The sequence below is a fragment of the Dasypus novemcinctus genome, chromosome 19, assembly GCF_030445035.2.
Source record: "Dasypus novemcinctus isolate mDasNov1 chromosome 19, mDasNov1.1.hap2, whole genome shotgun sequence".
Lineage (NCBI taxonomy): Eukaryota > Metazoa > Chordata > Mammalia > Cingulata > Dasypodidae > Dasypus > Dasypus novemcinctus.
The window spans coordinates 30,781,311-30,799,578 of record NC_080691.1 but is presented as its reverse complement, the minus strand read 5'-3'; the positions used below and the strand labels follow the sequence as shown (position 1 = coordinate 30,799,578).

General features: G+C 41.0%; 1 protein-coding gene and 1 non-coding gene across 2 annotated transcripts in view; one reads left to right on the top strand and one right to left on the bottom strand.

Moving 5' to 3' along the window:
• The first annotated feature begins 830 nt into the window (after nucleotides 1–830).
• The window catches only part of SPPL3 (signal peptide peptidase like 3), a 146,594-nt gene continuing 129,156 nt past the window's right edge, over nucleotides 831–18,268 (top strand). The window contains exon 1 of the mRNA XM_004464639.5: nucleotides 831–1,328. Coding sequence (XP_004464696.1) covers nucleotides 1,306–1,328 — 23 coding nt within the window. The 5' untranslated portion in view covers nucleotides 831–1,305. The remainder of the gene's footprint in view (nucleotides 1,329–18,268) is intronic.
• On the bottom strand, nucleotides 12,840–12,942 carry LOC111765629 (U6 spliceosomal RNA). The gene has a single exon (XR_002797928.1). It is a non-coding gene; the product is annotated as a U6 spliceosomal RNA (small nuclear RNA).

Below are 18,268 nucleotides of genomic sequence, written 5' to 3'. Positions count from 1 at the left end.
CTGAGCGATTTGCTCTCTCCATTCCTTTTGCGAGGAACTTTCTTCCTCCAGATCGTCAAGTATTAGCTCAGACAGCTCCTCAGTGACATCTCCCTTGACCACTCTATCTAAAGTACCTTAATAGTCTTCATAAAACTTAGCAACATCTGAAATCTTCCTTTATTTGTCGGTTTGGATTGTCTTAAGTTTTTTCCTCTAGAATGTAAGCTCCCAAAGGGCAGAGACCCAGCTACCACCTAATTGGCACCCAATAAGTGTCTCTTGATTGACTAAATGAAGATGAGTATGGCTGTATTCGACTTGGCATGCTAAGGACCTAGCACAGAGCCGAGAGCAATAAAGGACGCAGAGCATGGGATTATTTGCTAAAGGAATGAATGAATGAACCAGCGCTCTGCCGGCAGACTGACAGGTTGACTGACAGGTAGGGACCCACGGCTAGCACGCTGTTGATTGACGGCTGACAGCTGAGTGGCAGCCAACCGACGCGCATCGGGGCACCCGATTGGCTGGCTACAGCAGATCCTTGGAGAGGGACGGGAGAGGGGACGCGAGGCGACCGCTCCGCGTGGGGACAGGGACAGCACCGGGCGGCGGGAGGCGGCCCAACCGCCCGAGGCTGTGCGAGCAACAGTTGTCCAGAACCTAGGAACCGACGTCTCGGCGCAAGAGCCCGGCGTGGGGGCGGGACGCGCGCGTCACGTGAGCGTGTTTTGGCCACGTGACTCGAACCGGCCGGGGCTCGCCCCCGCCTTCTCCCCTCCTCCCCGCGGCGGGTGTGAGCAGAGCGGCCTCGCCTCACCGCCTAGCGCCCCCCTCCGCCGCCGCCGCCGCCGCCGCTGCTGTCTCCGCCCGCCAGCCATGTCCCCCGGCCGCCGCCGCCGCCCGAGCGCGGCGCTCCCGCGGCCCAGCGCGCAGTGAGCGCGGGGCCCTCTTGCCGTTCGCCCGCCCGCCCCGGGGCCCCCTTGTTCTCAGCGCCGCCGCCGCCGCCATGTTGGGTTTAGAGCCGCAGCGGAGCCGCTGCCGCCGCCGCGGGTGAGGGAGGCCGAGAGCCGAGCCCGCCCTGCCCCGGGGCCCAGGGAGCGGGGCCGCCTCGGGGGCCGCCTCGGAGCCCGCCTCGGAGCCCGGCCTCTCCCCGCCTGCAGCCTTACTCGTCTCTTCGTCCGCGGAGCGAGCGAGCGAGCGCCGGGCCCCGACCGCGCCTTCGCTCCGGGCCGGGGCGACCCGAGCGAACCGGCCGCGCGTTCGTTCACCCGCCGCCGGGCCCGGCCCAAGCCTGCGGCGGAGCCTGCGAGAGTCAGCGCCATGGCGGAGCAGACCTACTCCTGGTGAGTGTGGGGCTTCGGGAGGCCGGGAGCGGCGAGGGTGGGGGTCAGGGCGCTGGTGCGGGCGACCCGCGGGGGAGGAGAGGAGCAGGAGGAACAGGTGCGTGTCGGCGGGGACACTGCTTGGGGGGCACGCCCCCCCGTACCCCCGCCGGAGGGGGCGGCTGGCGCTCCGGGAAGGCCGTGAGCGGCCGGGGACCCGGAGTCCGAGACGGGGGATGGAGGAGGCGGCGGCGGCAACGGCGGATGTCATCTGGTCCTGGGCGGAGCAGGTGATGGAGAAAGGGGAGCCTGACCCCAGGGGTGGGAATCTCTTGGATGGGAAGTTGAATCCGACCGGCACCTCGGAACTGACTTGTGGGGGTGATTCCTGGGCAGGAGGAATTGAAAGGATGGAGAGAAGCGGGTTGGAGCAAAGGTAGGCCACAGGGTTGAGAGGAAGCTCTGGTGAGAACAGCTGATAAGAAGCAGAACTTCGAAGTTGTGAAAGGAGGAGCCTGCTAGACTAGCTAAGGGAGAGGGAAGGTGGGCAGGGGTCCTGGAGTGAGGAAAGTGAGGAAAACCGCAGAGGGAGTGAGTTTGGGAACTATGGAGGGGAATCACTGGTGAAGAGGTTGGAAGAGAAGCCTTTTGGGATTACTAGACTCTGGATAGGAAGTTGTTGGTGACTTGGGATATGGGCAATCTCTAAGGGCTGGAATTCTTCAGAATTTGAAGTGGCCTGATGCTCTGGAGCAGGTATTAAGACCGAGAATCTGCAAGTTTATGTCCATTTTTGTGAGACTTTAAGAGTAAGGGTTCAGTAGCTTGTTAAGGATTGAGAAGTGTGTCATGTAGTTTATGGAGTGACAACATATATATTCTGAGAAGAAAGTGCCAAGTTTTGGGGAAAGGGGTATGAGAGGTCTTCCTTTAACATTCAGAGGTGGACTATTTTGCAGGAGGTGGTTGAAGGAATCGTGATAATATCCATAAGAGTGGAAATTGGATCGTGGGGAAGGAATAATAGCTGAAGTGTGAGGAAGCAAGAAATGGGATGATTGTAGGTGTGAGGGTGAGAAATCTGGTTGCAATCTAGAGAGATTGTTTGAAGGTGGCATACTCTTTGAAGCCAATGTGGTGTGGGACAGAACTGTAGACTTACCCGTTTTAGCAAAGGGCATATAATAGATGGGGAAGAGCATAGCATTGGAGTTGGAAGTCTAATTTTCCACTAACTTCTTTATAACTGGACGAGATAGAAAGTTCCCCATTCCTGTTTCCTTACCTTTAAAATAGGGAAATTACCTTTTTTCACAGACTGCAAAGATTAAATGGAAAACTTTACAAAGCACTTGATAAACTGCCAAGTGCTGTATTTACTGCATTAATTATAATTATTGCAGGGAAACATAAAATAGGTGGCTAATATCTTTGAAAATAAAGATTAGTTTTAGGTAGACAAGTGTAACTGAGTGGATGATTTGTGGTGTTTTGGGTTGTGGTAAGTCTAGAACTCGACATGTCTTCACATAGAGAAAGAGGGTTGGTGATTGAAGATAATTCAAAGGGAACTTCAGTGATGTATATCCAATCTCAAGAAGAAGATAACTGAAAGATTGAAAGAAACTAACTCAAAAGGAACAGTTTAAATGTTGGTGAACAGTTGTAACTGCACATCTGCTTTAAAAATGTTTAAACAAATTTGATAGTTTTGAGCAACAGTGAGCTGCCGCTCAGTAGCAGGTGATGGGGGAACCCAAGATTACAGTTCTAGCTTTCTTATGGGCAGATTAAGAAGTGAAGTTTAAAAGGTGATCCTGTCATACTCTGTGGTAAATAATTTCAAACATCTTACAGTCTGGCCCAGGTGAGAGTCCTGATGGCTGCCTTTCTATTTTTCCTGCGCTATTCGGAGACTGAATGGTTTAAAGCAGGGGTTCTTTACCTCTTTTGTTCCATGGACCCCTTTGCCAATCAGGTGAAAACCACTAAGTCCACACTATACTGTGTATTATTTAATAAATAACTCACACTCATACTGACATGTTGCCACAAGAATAGTGTTTTATTTTATTTTTTAAATTTTTATTCAAGCTCACGGACTCCTGTTTAAGAACCTCTGGAAAGAGTGGAAAATACAGTGGTCAAGAAATCGGGAAAATGAGGGTGTTTTCACTAAGTAGGTTGACCACACACTCGCCTCTGTGATTTTGGTTGGTTCTCTTAGTTAAAGGGGGCTTATCTTGTGAAGTTTGATAGTTTATAAGATTTATTCTAAAATACTTCCTTCGACCTTAACTTCTTTTATGTAAGTTCCAGAATTAAGTGATTTAAGAGGAAACTGAGACTCAGGAGGTCAAGTGATTTGTTCAAGATACTTGAGCAACTGTGATGCTTTGTTTTGTTTGACATGAATTTGCCCATGATTTTATTAATTTTCACTAAAATATGTATGATATAGAAAAGGTTTCCAAAAGTATATATAAACTGATTTTTGGATTATCTGTCATTTTGCAGTATCTTTGTCACTGTTCCCTTGGTTTGTGCAAATTATCGAGAGTTGATTTTTTTTTTTTTTAACGGACTTGTCTTTTATTTTATTTGTATGTGACCTTTAGGAAAATCATCTTTGGGGAGACTACTGTAGCACTATAGATGTGTCTGAGGATGAAATTGATGAAGAATGTAGAAGCATATGAAAATAGTTTCCTTTAGGATTTTCATGTAAGAGAGCCGAGTACATTATGAAATAAAATTGGTCATGGGAAATGGACTTGGCCCAGTGGTTAGGGCGTCCGTCTACCACATGGGAGGTCCGCGGTTCAAGCCCCGGGCCTCCTTGACCCATGTGGAGCTGGCCCATGCGCAGTGCTGATGCGCGCAAGGAGTGCCGTGCTACACAGGGGTGTCCCACGCGTAGGGGAGCCCCACGCGCAAGGAGTGCACCCATAAGGAGAGCCGCCCAGCGCGAAGGAGGGAGCAGCCTGCCGAGGAATGGCACCGCCCACACTTGCCGTGCCGCTGACGACAACAGAAGCGGACAAAGAAACAAGACGCAGCAAAAAGACACAGAAAACAGACAACCGGGGGAGGGGAGGGGTATTAAATAAATAAAAATAAAATCTAAAAAAAAAAAAAAAATTGGTCATGAGTTGTGGAGTGGATGTAGTTCAAGTAGGTGAGTGCCTCCTTCTCATGTATAAGGTTCTAGATTTGATCCCCAGTACCTCCTAAAAACAAACAAACAAAACCCAACTCTCTTTGGGGAGTGGATGTAGCTCAAGTGGTTGTGTGCCTGCTTCCCATGTATGAGTTCCTGGGTTCAATTCCCTGTGCCTCCTAAAACAAAAACAAAAGAATTGGTTGGGAGTTGATAATTTTTGAAACCCAGTGAGACATGGATGTTGATTATTCTGTCTACTTTTGCATATTGAGATTTTTCATAATAAAAAGTTAGAAAAAGCTCCTATGTGTAAATTCATGCTGTACCTTCATTTCTGAGCTTCCTCTCTAGCTGGAAAATTCTGTTAAAATTCTGTTACCTCAGGACCTAGCTCAAATTCCACCTAGCTGTGAAGCATTTTCTGACCACCCCTGAAAGTCATCTGTTAATTTTTTAATTTTATATGTTTTTTAGATTTAATTTCATGTTTATTTTTAATACTTGTAGTTTTGTCTGCATCACTCCTTGCTATTCATATGTATATACTTAGTCTCCTCATAGATTTTAAGCTCTCCTTAAGAGTAAGGACCATAATACTAACTTAGGGTTTTCTCATATTTTTTTATCTAGCACCCATAGTGATACTGGGTGACTGAATATGATAGTAGATTTTCAAGGTGGTTCATCATTATTTGAAAGAATATTAAGCCTAAGGGGAATCTACAGATAAATGAATGTTTGTTATCCATTTATTTATAAAAGGAACCTCTTGATAACTTTCTTTGTTTCCTGATGTCTTAGTGCTGTAAGAATGAGGAATGTCATCCTTTTTAAAGTTTTGAATAAAAGCTGTTGGCAGAAGACATTAAAATAACTGGTAGTAACACCAGAGTTTTCATCATGGTTTAACCACAAAATTCTGCTTATATCCTTTTCACTCAGCTACACTGAGGAGGTAAAATATATGTGAAAACACAAGTTGAAGGTGCAAATTAGACTTTTATTAATTTGAGAAAAATACCTTACTCAATGTATGTTTATGAGCAGTTTTAGCATAAGTTCTGTGAGAAAAAGAAATTTGTTTCTTGACGGAGTCAGTGAAGTACTTGTATATAATGCCACTTGCACCTTGTTAAAAATTACTTATGTTAGAGTTGACGTTGATGGAGGTGGAAAAGAATCCCTTTTAAGTGAATTTAGTTACCAAAGTATTATCGTAATACAGTTGATTCCCATTATTCGTGGTAGCTATGCTCTTTAAAGTTAGCATGAACACTAAATTAGTGGATACTTAACCATTGCTCCTAGGGGAAATGCATGGTGAGGTTCCTGTGAGCCTCTGGGTCACAACAATTTTGTCAGCCCATTAACATATAACTTTGTTTTATGTGTGTTTCTGTTTAAAGACACCTTATTTAGTATATTGTTGATTCATTAGTATTCAACTCATTGCCAACAACACTTTAACTCAATCTCAAAAGAAGCTTATCTAACACACATATATTCTCTGGAAGGTATATCACAACCTTGCAATTAGAAATGCTAGACAACACTTCAGCACTGCACTTGGGGGCAATTTTTTTTTTAATTTAAAAATTTATTTTTTTATATCAATGTTACAAGTTATTCAGTTAATGCAAGATAATAACTACAAAAATAATAAATCTGCTTTAGTCATCAATTACATTCCCCCCTTATTTTTGTCCTTTCCTCAGTCTTGAGGATTTGGGGACGATGTCTCCTCTGATTGCTTTAGGCTGAGAAGGGACATAGATATTATGGGGCAGGGACATAGATATTATGGGGCAGAGGAATGGAATTGTTTCGCTTGCAGTTGAAGATACTCCTTGCTTTTGGAATACGGCTGGTACATCATCATCGTTTTGTTAGTTGTCCAGAGCAAGCCTGAAGAACTGGAGAGTAGGAATTGGCCATATACCTGATGGGATTCAGGGCCCAACTGGCATAGGAACAATCTGAAGATTTAAGTTCCTGAGATTATATTTAACAAGTAAATTGAAAATTATAGGTTCAAATAAAAGTATAAGAATCATGATTACCCCTATGTACAACTGAACAGAGTCCAAGAGACAGATAAGGTAGATACAACCCCAGGTATTGGTTCTTTTGAGGGATAAAGAGACCCACGGGTTCTATGGTCATGGCAGAAGGGGTTCACTGCCATGACAGATGGCCCTTCTTTGGAGCTGGTGTTTCTGCGTGATGGAAATGGACTCAGAGGGGATCTCTTTTCACAAGACTTGCATGCTACTTTATTGGAATTGTAGTTGGTGCTGGGTTTAAGATATATGTAGGGGATTTGAATCTCTGGACTGATAATATGACACCCAGGCCCAGAGCCTCAACAGACTTCAGCTCCTACACTTTGACTTATTGGACTTACTCCACTCAGCTAACATGGAGTTGAAGAAGGTCAACCACCACAACATGGAGCCTAGAGTGTCTACAACTAGAAGCGGGAAGAGTGCATCCAGTACCCATGTGGAATCTAAGCCCTCACTTGACATAGGTGTGCAATGGACACAACCAATCCAATGTCCACAGAGAAAATGTGGAATGGGTGTGGGAACGGTAGCCATGGGGGCTGCTGGGTGTGGGGAACGGGAGGAAGAGATGAGATGTGGAGGCGTTTTCGGGACGTAGAGTTGTCCTGGATAGTGCTTCACGGACAATTACGGGACACTGTAGATCCCCCCAGGGCCCACTGGACGGAACGTGAGAGAGTCTGGGCTATGATGTGGACCATTGACTATGGGGTGCAGTGATGCTCAGAGATGAACTTACCAGGTGCAATGGATGTATCACGATGATGGGAGAGAGTGTTGCTGTGGGGGGAGTGGTGGGCGGGGGCGGCGGGGTTGAATGGGACCTCATATATATTTTTTAATGTAATTAAAAAAAAATAATAAATAAATATTAAAAAAAAAAAAAGAATCATGATTAGGGGATTTGTAAATGAGTATAACTGTGTTCTATTGGGGCAATAGATTATCATGTATTCCTAGATAGAGCCCGCCAAGGTTGGGGGCCATTTTATATGTTTATTGATTTATTTTTTTAGGCGGTACCGGGGATTGAACCCATGGGAGGGGGGGCATTTTAATCAGTAAAATCACCAAGAAAAAGTTCAAAAATGTGAGAAATGTGGCACTAAATATGCCATAAGAAGGAAACTTTACAGTGTGAGAACTGAAACAACATGGTAGCATGTTACCTTGTTCAACCTGGGATTGTGCCTGTCAGGTGACTCACGTTTTTTGTATGTGTCCATGAATTAACTGCAAAAGCATTGTAAGTAATGATTTTTGGGGTAAAGTAAATTTTAGTAAGTAGGTGAATTTGCAAATAAAGAATCTCTGAATGATGAGGATTGACTAATTGTCTTTTCTGAGTACTTGGGCTTTAGAAGCACTGCTGTAAGGAAACTGAGGTTCAAAAGGTTTAACTTGCCTAAGGATGTAAATGGTAAAAGGCTTCAAAGTTAAGCCCTCTTGAAACCAAGGCTCTGATACTGAATCTGTCCACTTTTGTTCCACAACCATTACTCTAAGCCAGCTCACGCTTCTTTGCCTGAGTTCCTGTATTAGCCTCCTTGCTGGATTCCCCCTTCTGCTGTTGGTCCTCAAGAGTTCATTCTCTATTCAGTAGCCAGAGCGGACCTCCTCTTTCTAAGTCAGATCATACCAGTACTCTGCTTAAATCTCTTCAGTGGGTTTTGGTTATACTAAGAATAAAATTAAAATTTCTTAGTACCACTCTTTATGGACAGGCTTTGTATGTGTGTCTGAGGGATAACAGATAATAAACTAGAGTAGAAGTTATACAAGGGCAAGACCCTTTCTATTTTGGTACTGTTTCCAGTTCCTGGCACATAATAGGTGGTTGGCAAATATTTACTGAACAAATGAGTGAGAATGCTTTCCCCTGTGTAACTTATCTTAAGATCTAATCTAAGGACTACATTGTCTTGAGATGATATATTGTGATAATGGTCACTATCATGTAAAGTGTTTGCAAATACATAGTGCTAAACTGGAGAATGAAAAATAATACATATCTCCAGAACTAATGGAGTCGTTCTACATTCGGATTACTGTTGGGTATATACCTTGTGATTATTGTATCTGAGGAAGGTTTTCCAGAAAGAAATTTAGTCGAAAATGTGTGTCTAGCTTGATAGACTTTAGAAAATTTGCCTGTTATTTTAAAAATATGTTTTGCCATAGTTAAGTTAAAGGGCTATGATGTTGTTTTGGTGATGTGTGATTTAAACTAAAATTAACCAAAGCTAACACCATGAGTTTGTATTTAAATCATTCCCCTGAATGTTTGCTATAAAGATTTTAGAGGAAGGGAAAAAAAGGAAGGAAAAAACTGAGAGTTTATAACCAAGTAGTACTAAGAATTGAAATGCCTAATGCTCATGCATATTTCAAAATAAATTTCTATGTCATAATTTATTTTATTTTTTAAAATTAATTTATTTTTCTCCCATTCCCCTCATTGTCTGTTCTCTGTGTCCCTTCGCTGTGTGTTCTGTGTCTCCTTGTACCCTTGGTGGCACCGGGAAACTGCGTCTCTTTTTTTTGTTGCATCATCTTGCTGTGACAGCTCTCTGTGTGTGAGGTGCCACTCCTAGGCGGGCTGTGCTTTTTCCACGCAGGGTGGCTCTCTTGCAGGGCACGCTCCTTGTGTGTGGGGCACCCCCACGCATGGGCACCCCTGCTTGGCACAGCACTCCTTGCGTGTGGCAGCTCTGCACAGGGGCCAGCTCACCACACAGGTCAGGAGGCCCTGGGTCTTGAACCCTGGACCCTCCCATATGGTAGGCAGATGGATGCTCTACCTGTTGAACCACGTTTGCTTCCCTGATCATTTTAAAGACAACTGCCATTGAATTGTGAGGTGTTATATAGTTCTATATAATTGCATTTTATTTCAACATTAATATTTAGTTTTCATCATTCTTATATATTTCATCAAACTGTTTTATGAGAAATCAAGATATGTCCTAAGAAAAGAGTGTCTAACCAAGTGCTATTTTCATTGGTTATATTTTGCATCTGAAACTATGTAATTGCTGTTCATGACTTAAAAGCCATGAGTTTAATTTGATTCTTAAAATTCTGTAGTGTATTTTTGAGATGTTTCTGAACTTTAATACCTTATTTTTGGTGTTAAAAATATGTTTTATTATAAATGAAGAAACATTTGCAACTTGGAGTTTTTTATAGCCTATTTTCTGGTGCTTAAAGATTAGAGATTAGATCTAGAAGAGTGCTTCTCTTCTGTTTTAACCTATTAGGTATCTAGAGGGACTCCAGGTGACTGAATTCAGTTTTACAGGGAAAATCTATAGTTAGCCTCCAGGATCCTTGTGAAAAATTACCTCTTGAATTTTATTAATGGGTGGATCAGATATTCACTAGGGCCATAGATTAAAATAATCTCAATTGTTGTGGTAAAACTAGATTAAGCCACTTTTAAAAAGTTAGGTTTATAGATATTTTTGAGGCATTAGATCAATGAATATATTTTCCGTAAGGCCTGAGACCTTATGGAAAAATCCCATTTTCTAATGAGTTTATAGAGTTCCTTCCCTAACCTGGTAGGAAAACTTGATAATCCCTATTTTGAAGTCCCAGTGTTGATAGTGAAGAACAGTAAAGGATTTTAAAAAATGCTCTGAAGTAGAGTTTTTTTTTTGTTTTCGTTTTTTCATGTTTGTGAATTATATTGAATTTAAGCGATCACCTAAAAGATATTCATTTCTGTTTTACACTACTGTCATTAAATTTTCATGTAAAATTCTAAGATAAGAGGATCTAATACTGTTTTGGTTTCTTTGAATCAGGAAATATTTCCTTGGGGGGCAGTTTTCATCTCTGATTAGCTAGGACCTAGCCATGTCTTAGTCCCAGTGTTAACAGTTTATACAATGGTTGTGCTTATCTTACTCCACAGGTTTGTGGTGAATAGACAATGATATAATGTATGTGAAAATGCTTTGTAAATTGGAAAGTGCCATAAAGGCAAGCGATTTGTTCTTTACATTATAGGTTTCAGATAGATGATTTTTCTGGTTTCATAATTTAACCAGCATTTAAGCTTTGAGATGTCCATGCTCTCATCCTTCTACTGGGAGTACCAAATAAAAAAGGAATAGAAATAATAAGAGTTTGCAAATTGTATTGACTTATACTGTTGCTTTTGAAATGTGTTATCAGATTTCCTTTTAGTCACAAGTTTCATAGTCCATCACTACTTTCCACAAAACAAAGAAGAATTGTGAATTGAATAAGAGCTAAGTTTTTCCATAGGATAGGTTTATTTTGATCTTTTGAAGAATTTTCTTCATAACCTACTCCAATGGAGGAAGAACAGTGGTGTGTCTTTCTTGGTTTTCTTTGAAATGCACAGGAACCTTTACTCCCCTACTGAAATGCCAAAGGGGCGGGACTGTTAAGCAGTTTCTTATCGGGTTTCCTTACCCCACTACCAGTCCAGTCAGGCACTCCCATTTCCCTTTATTTGAGCGCCCCAGGCTTGGAACTTCACTCTTGACCTAAATAGGACATGTGTAGCAAAGTTTTGTTAATTGTGTCTACAATTTGATTATTCAGACATGTTGACCTAAATACAGTGCCTCACTTTATTTTGTTGTTTCCCTGTTTTAGTTTTTGACCAGAGTGGTCTACCTTGACCTTCCAAACTTTGCCTCACAACCTAGGCTTTTAAACCTTTGACTATATGATCTGACTTTTTAAACTTTAGAAATCTGCATTCATTTTTCAAAAATGCTTGCAAAAATATCCCCACTCTTAGATGTAAAAATTAGTTTCAGGGGAAACGGACTTTGGCCCAGTGGTTAGGGTGTCCGTCTACCATATGGGAGGTCCGCGGTTCAAACCCCGGGCCTCCTTGACCCGTGTGGAGCTGGCCATGCGCAGTGCTGATGCGCGCAAGGAGTGCCGTGCCACGCAAGGGTGTCCCCCGCGTGGGGGGAGCCCCACGTGCAAGGAGTGCGCCCGTGAGGAAAGCTGCCCAGCGTGAAAAGAAAGAGCAGCCTGCCCAGGAATGGCGCCGCCCACACTTCCCGTGCCGCTGACGACAACAGAAGCGGACAAAGAAACAAGACGCAGCAAATAGACACCAAGAACAGACAACCAGGGGAGGGGGGGAAATTAAATAAATAAATAAATCTTTAAAAAAAAAAAAAAAAAAAAATTAGTTTCAAAGAACAAATTCTCTCATGTAAGCCACTGATGGAGTGTAGACATCTTTAGAAATGTCTCCCAGGGACCACAGCTAAACTGACTAGAGTTAATTGAGAGTTGATAAGATCAGAGTGTAGAAAGCAAAGAAAGGGAGACCAGAAATTGAGAATCAGGGAAAGTCAAAGTTGAGAAATGGGAGGAAGAAGAGGAGTCACAGGAAGCTCCATCAGAGGTAGGATAATTAGGAAAGGGCACTGAAGATGAAAGAAAAGGCCCAAGAGGATTTTTTTTTTAGGGGCAGGAGTGTAAAAAGCTACAGGGTTCAAAGAGAATGAAGGAAAAGTAGGCTATTGAATTTACAGAGGAAGTCTTTGTTGAAAGGGCAGTAATAAAGATCAGAGTAATGAGAGTGAAACCACATTGGGGATAGGTAATGAAGAAACACAGGAATTTTTGGATACTGACCATTTGTTTAAGAAAAGTTGTGAAAGAAGTAAGGAAAGAGGATGGTTAGTATGGGATTATAAAGGGTTTTTAGTGTTTTTTTTTTTTTTACAAGAATGAGAATTACATATTTAGAGGCAGATAGAGAAGTTGGGGGAGTGGATGTGGTTCAAGCTGTTGATTGCCTGCTTCCCACATGGATGGGAGGTTCTAGGTTCTGTCCCCAGTGCCTCCTAAAAACAAACAAAAGAACAGACAACAAGCAAACAAACAAAAAAGCCAACTCAGGGGAGCCGATGTGGCTCAGTAGTTGAGCACTGGCTTCCTACATATGAGGTTCCAGGTCCCTCCCCAACCCAGTACCTCAAAAAAAAAAAAAAAAAGTGAGAGAAATTGATCTTGGAAAGAGAAGAGATTTTTTTTTTCATTAAGCACTTTATTTATTTATCCCTGCTCCCCCACCGTTGTTTTCCACTCGCTGTCTGTGCTCTGTGTCTGTTGGTTGTGTGCTCTCTGTGTCTGCTTGTCTTTTTTTTTAGGAGGCACTGAGAACTGCTGGCATGTGGGAGGGAGGCACCCAGTTGCTTGAGTCACCTCTGCTCTCAGCTTGTTACGTCTCTAATTGTGTCATTTCATTGCGTCAGCTTGCCTTGCCAGCCTGTTGCGCCAGCTCACTGTCTTGCTTGTAAAAATATAGAATGCTTCACAAATTTGCATATCATCCTTGTACAGGGGCCTTGCTAATCTTCTCTGTGTCATTACAGTTTTAGTATGTGCTGCTGAATGGAGCACGAAATTGTTTTTTTATGAGAAAGTACTGTGGTTTGTTCAGAGATCTCTACTTTTTAAAATCATGAATTTCAGCTAAGAGTTGTGAAGAGAACTTAATATGGGATCTGCTTGGTGTGTCCACGTAGTAATCTTCTCTGGGTCTTTACATTGTCACTAGTTTGGGTTGTATTGTATTTGAATGTTCTGGGGGCTTTTCATTGCCTATAAAATCCACCCTCTTTTAGTCTGACTTTCTAAACAGTCTGACCTTATAACTCCTCTTCCTTATATTTTCTTTAAAATACTTATTTCAGCCAAATGGAATCACTCAGTGTTTCCCTAAGTAGCTGGCCTATGTGCTTTTATTTAAACGGATTCTTACATGGTTGATCTTTCTCCCAAGTCTCTAAATGGGTATGGCCTACCCATCTTTTAAGGTCCAGCTGAAATGCAGTCCCCTCTTAATAGGTCCTCTGGTTGGCCCAGGAAAAATACTTTTCTGATGCTTATAGCTCTTATCTGTTCCTTTCATATGTGGGACTTAGGATTTTCTCATACCACCCTAACAGTGAACTGTGTAAGGATAGGATTCAAGTCATTAATTTCATGGTACAATGACTTTACATGTAGTAGGTGCTCAGAATTTTTTTTTCTAAAGATGAATATTTTAAAGGCAGCATGGAGAGACCCATATCAAATTTGTTAGGGATAGTTCCCTGAAAATATGATGACGGGGCATAAGAAGAGAGGAGAGAATACCTTCTTAACATCTCATTGCTCTTTGAAGAAAATACAAGAGTAAAATTGTTACTGTCAGATTGGGTCAAATATTGCAGCCAGTTTTGCCCAACTTCCTAACATCCAGAAAACATCTAGAGAACAAAACTGGCTCATCCCAGGAACTGAATAGATAAGGGAGCCATTTACTACAAAAGACTACAGGTCCTTTAGTATAGTTATCTTAATTTATAGCTAGTCTTCTCCTGGAACTTGGTCCTCCTGGAACTTGGTCGTAGACTACTCTAACCAATTTATTTATATGTTATCTCCAAATGAAATATATATGTGTGTAAAACTGAAAAAATGTAGCTATGCCATGTTACACATACACATATCACATATATATGTTTTTGTAAACAATGGCAATCACTGGTTAACAAAACAATTTTAGGGGAAAAATTCCAGTAACATGCTCAAATGAAAATATTTTGTAGATATGAGATGTCACAAACTTTAAGTTATATGGAAACTAACTTCTGAGCAATTTAATGTTTCTTTTTTTTTTGTCTATTTCTGAAATTCAAATTACTTGTATCAGTATCTAAGCTTTTGTTTAAAAAGTCAAAAACAGTTTTTAAAATAGGAACTATTTTACCTTAATCTTTTCTAAAAGACTATCTTCTAACTCATTCCTTGTCTCTTGCTTATTAATGATTATTAGGAAAGGACCAGCTTTTTAAAAAAATCTCTTGGGTTTGTGTGTGCATATTTTAAATTTCATAGGTAGAGCATTGCTTCAATCTTAGGTCACAATTAGGTGTAACCTAGTTGTGGTGGTTTGAAACAGGAAATCATGTTCTTAAAGTCAGTCAGTTCCTGTGGGTGTAAACCTATTGTAAGTAGGACCTTTTGATGGAGTTACTTCAGTTAAGGCATGGTCCATGGTAGGTCTTAATCCTCTTACTGGAGTCTTTTATAAATGGGATGAATACAGAGGGAGAGAGAGAGAGAAAAAAAAAGAAAGCCACTGAGGCCAGAAGCTGAAAGTATTGAAACCCAGAAGAGAAGATAGAGACCAGCAGACACCACTATGTGCCTTGCTATGTGACAGAGAGGTAGGATCACTGACAGCAGGGCTTTGGGGAGAAAGCATCACCTGATGATGCCTTGATGTGGACAATGGAACCCCAGTCATTATGTAGTAAAGGTACAAAAGGCCCTATACATCTCTGAAACTCCAGCTTTGTGCTTCGGTTTAGATTTACCAAGTTCATAATGTGTCAGTAGGGCAGTTTTAGCTTGTTCCAATAGCCATTGAGAGCATCTGGTTCTGGCATCACAGATTTCAGAGACATTCTATTTTTTAGGTACCAGTTGGTTTTTCAGTTGTTTTGCTTGTTGTTTATTTTTTTTAGGAGGCACTGGGAACTGAACTCAGGACCTCCCATGTAGGAAGCAGGTGCTCAACTGCTTGAGTCACATCCGCTTCCCTCCCAAATGTGGGTATATGTTTTTATTTCTAGGAGTGGAATGGCTGGGTCATGTGGTACCTCTGTGTTTAATATTTTGGAGATCTGCCAAATTGTTTTCTAAAGTAGCTGTACCATTTTACATTCCCACTAGAACTATATGATGAGGGTTCCAGTTTCTCTGCATCCTCCTCAACACTTGTTGTCTATCTTTTTGATTATTGCCATCCAAGTGGATGTGAAGTGGTATCTTATTGTGGATGTTAATTTTTATTATGTTTGTATTTTATAAGGGATTTATATATAGAAAAAGTGGCTTAAAATATGTCAGTCCTGTTTGTCCTTAACAGTATGTTACCAAAGTTGAATCTCAGTTTTAGTTATTGAAAAATCTAGTATCTAGAAATAAAGATTAATAGAAGATTTTGCTCACAGATTTTTATTCAGGCTATTCCTTAATTCTTTTATATACTAGAATCATTTAGGAAGATATTAGCCTCAATTACTTCCCTCCCTTTGGGTAAGAAAATGACCAAATTACTCTGGCAACCTGCTGCATCATCAATAGGGTAGACTTGAGACTGGTTTAATGACTGAAGTTTTTGTTTATTTGTTATTGTTTTTTTCCTTGTTTATCAGTTCCATGCCATGAAGATAATCACTAGAGGAATTGTTATAAATATAACATTTTGTAGAGCAGCACTGTCCAAATGGAAATATAATGTGAACCACATATGTAATTTAAAGTTTTATAGTAGTAGCCACATTAAAAAGTAAAAAGAAACAAGTGAAATTAATTTTAATAATGTATTTTAACCTAATGTATAAAATATTGGTTATATGTAATCAGTCTAAAAATTGAGACATTTTATTTTATTTTTCCCCTAATACAGAGTCTTTTCTTAATTCAAACTAGCCACATTTCTAGTGCTCAGTAGCTGTGTGTCTAGTGGAGACCATACAGTATTGAACAATAGTTCTGGAGGATCTGAGAACTTAAGACCTAAATATAAATGATCTGTGTAACTTTAGGAAAAACAGATGGGTCCGTAATCTGTCTGATTCGTCTATATTTTTTATTTTTCAATTGTATATTGTTGTTTGTTTTAGCATGGGAGAGGATCCTTTTAAGCTCTCTGTGAGATTTTAATGTAATCTTTAGGTTAATGAGCCTATTTAGTTAAATGCATTTAGAGGGATACAGATAGAAAAGTTCCTTACATTTCAGATTTTTTTCTTTTTTTAAATTTTTATTTTTTTAAATTTAGCTCATTTTTTATTGTGGGTAGAGATTAGTTGGTAGCAAGAAGGAAAAAAAATTCCTCACCCTCATGGTTAGGTATGCATCAAGTACTAGAGTTCTTAGCAAATTAAAGAAATCTGTTTGCTGTTTGGTCCTTATTCTAATTGTTCTAGAGGTTCAGGGTCTGCTTTGGTCTGTTCCTTATCAGTTATATACTGCTTGTACTATCTGACCATTTAGCTCACTTGGTTAGATAGACAAGATTGCAGTGCTGATCTTTATTTTAATGAATGACTTTATGCCTATTGGACTCCACTGTAGTAACTAAAATAAAAAGAATCCTCTCTCCGGAAGTGGACCCAGAATAACACACAGAGAATGGACACAAAGAGCAGACAACTGGGGCAGGAGGGGGAGAAATAAATAAATAAATCTTTAAAAAGAATCCTCTCTCTTTCAGGAGTTTTCGATGTTAGAGACTGGTGTCAGATGCCAGCAAATTAAGACTACTTTCAGAGAAAGTAGATTTCAGAGTGAGCCATGGTACAGACAGTGTGTGTTAATCAATTATTTGATTATTAGAAGGATTAAATGCTTTTACTTATAGCATACATTCTCTAATTTGTCTTGGTTCCCACCACTTTCTGTTGCCATATACTGAAATCTGCATCACTAGTTTATATTATTTTTTAGCTTCTTGAAAGCATTCGAGTTGTGACCCCTGGTCCATAATTAGTTCTTAAATATTGCCTCAACGATCAGGTGGAGGTAAGAAGACTGATCAGTGCCCCAGTGACAATAGTTTAAAAAAATATTTTTACCCGGATCTCCATATTAGACACAAATGCTTTCACAAGATTTAACAATTGGATTGTATATCACTGGCTATTGGGGACCTTAATGTTTTAATAAATGTTCCATCAGCTATCATTCTGGCTGTGTTGAGTTGTGGTATACATTACGATTTTGGTAGTTTAAACATTTCATATTTTCGCACTTTGTTCATTAACTTCATTTATGAAATGTGCTTGAAAGCCTTAGCCTTACTAAGAAAGACTGTCTTTTAGTTGTTGATTTAAAAATGCTTTGATTTGTTGGTATTACAAATATTTAAGGACTACTTCACCTGTTCTCAACTGGGTGTACTATCTATACTGACTAAGCTCCAAGTTACTAGTACCAGTAAGGAAAGAACTGGAAGCCTTATTTATACTTCCGGTCCTATGGGCTAAATAATTCTACTGGTGGTAAAGCCTAATTTAGGCTTCTTTTTTTTTTTTTAAAGATTTATTTATTTTTTTATTCTCTCCCCTTCCCTGCCACCCCCCCCCCCCCCAATTGTCTGCTTTCTGTGTCCATTCGCTGTGTGTTCTTCTGTGTCCACTTGTATTCTTGTCAGTGGCACCTGGAATCTCTGCCTTGTTTTTTGTTGCATCATCTTTTGTGTCATCTCTCCGTGTGTGCGGCACCATTCCTGAGCAGGCTGCACTTTTCTTTCGCGCTGGGCAGCTCTCCTTATGGGGCGCACTCCTTGTGCGTGGGGCTTTCCTATGCAGGGGACACCCCTGCATGGCATGGCACTCCTCGCATACATGAGCACTGCACGTGGGCCAGCTCATCATATGGGTCAGGAGGCCCTGGGTTTGAACCTTCGACCTCCCAGGTAGTAGGCGGATGCCCTATCCGTTGGGCCAAATCTGCTTCCCTAGGCTTCTTTTGATAGCAGATGTCAGCCTTAACTTGCATGAGGTTATTTACAATATCTGTTTAATCCCACTTAGTGTGACTCTTCATCCACTTTGCAGAAATATTTGTATGTTTGATGTGGGATCCTGCCTGAGACCTTGCTAGATATATTAGGCAATCTTTACTATATATACTGTGTTATTTTTTGAAAAAACCCAAAACAAAAC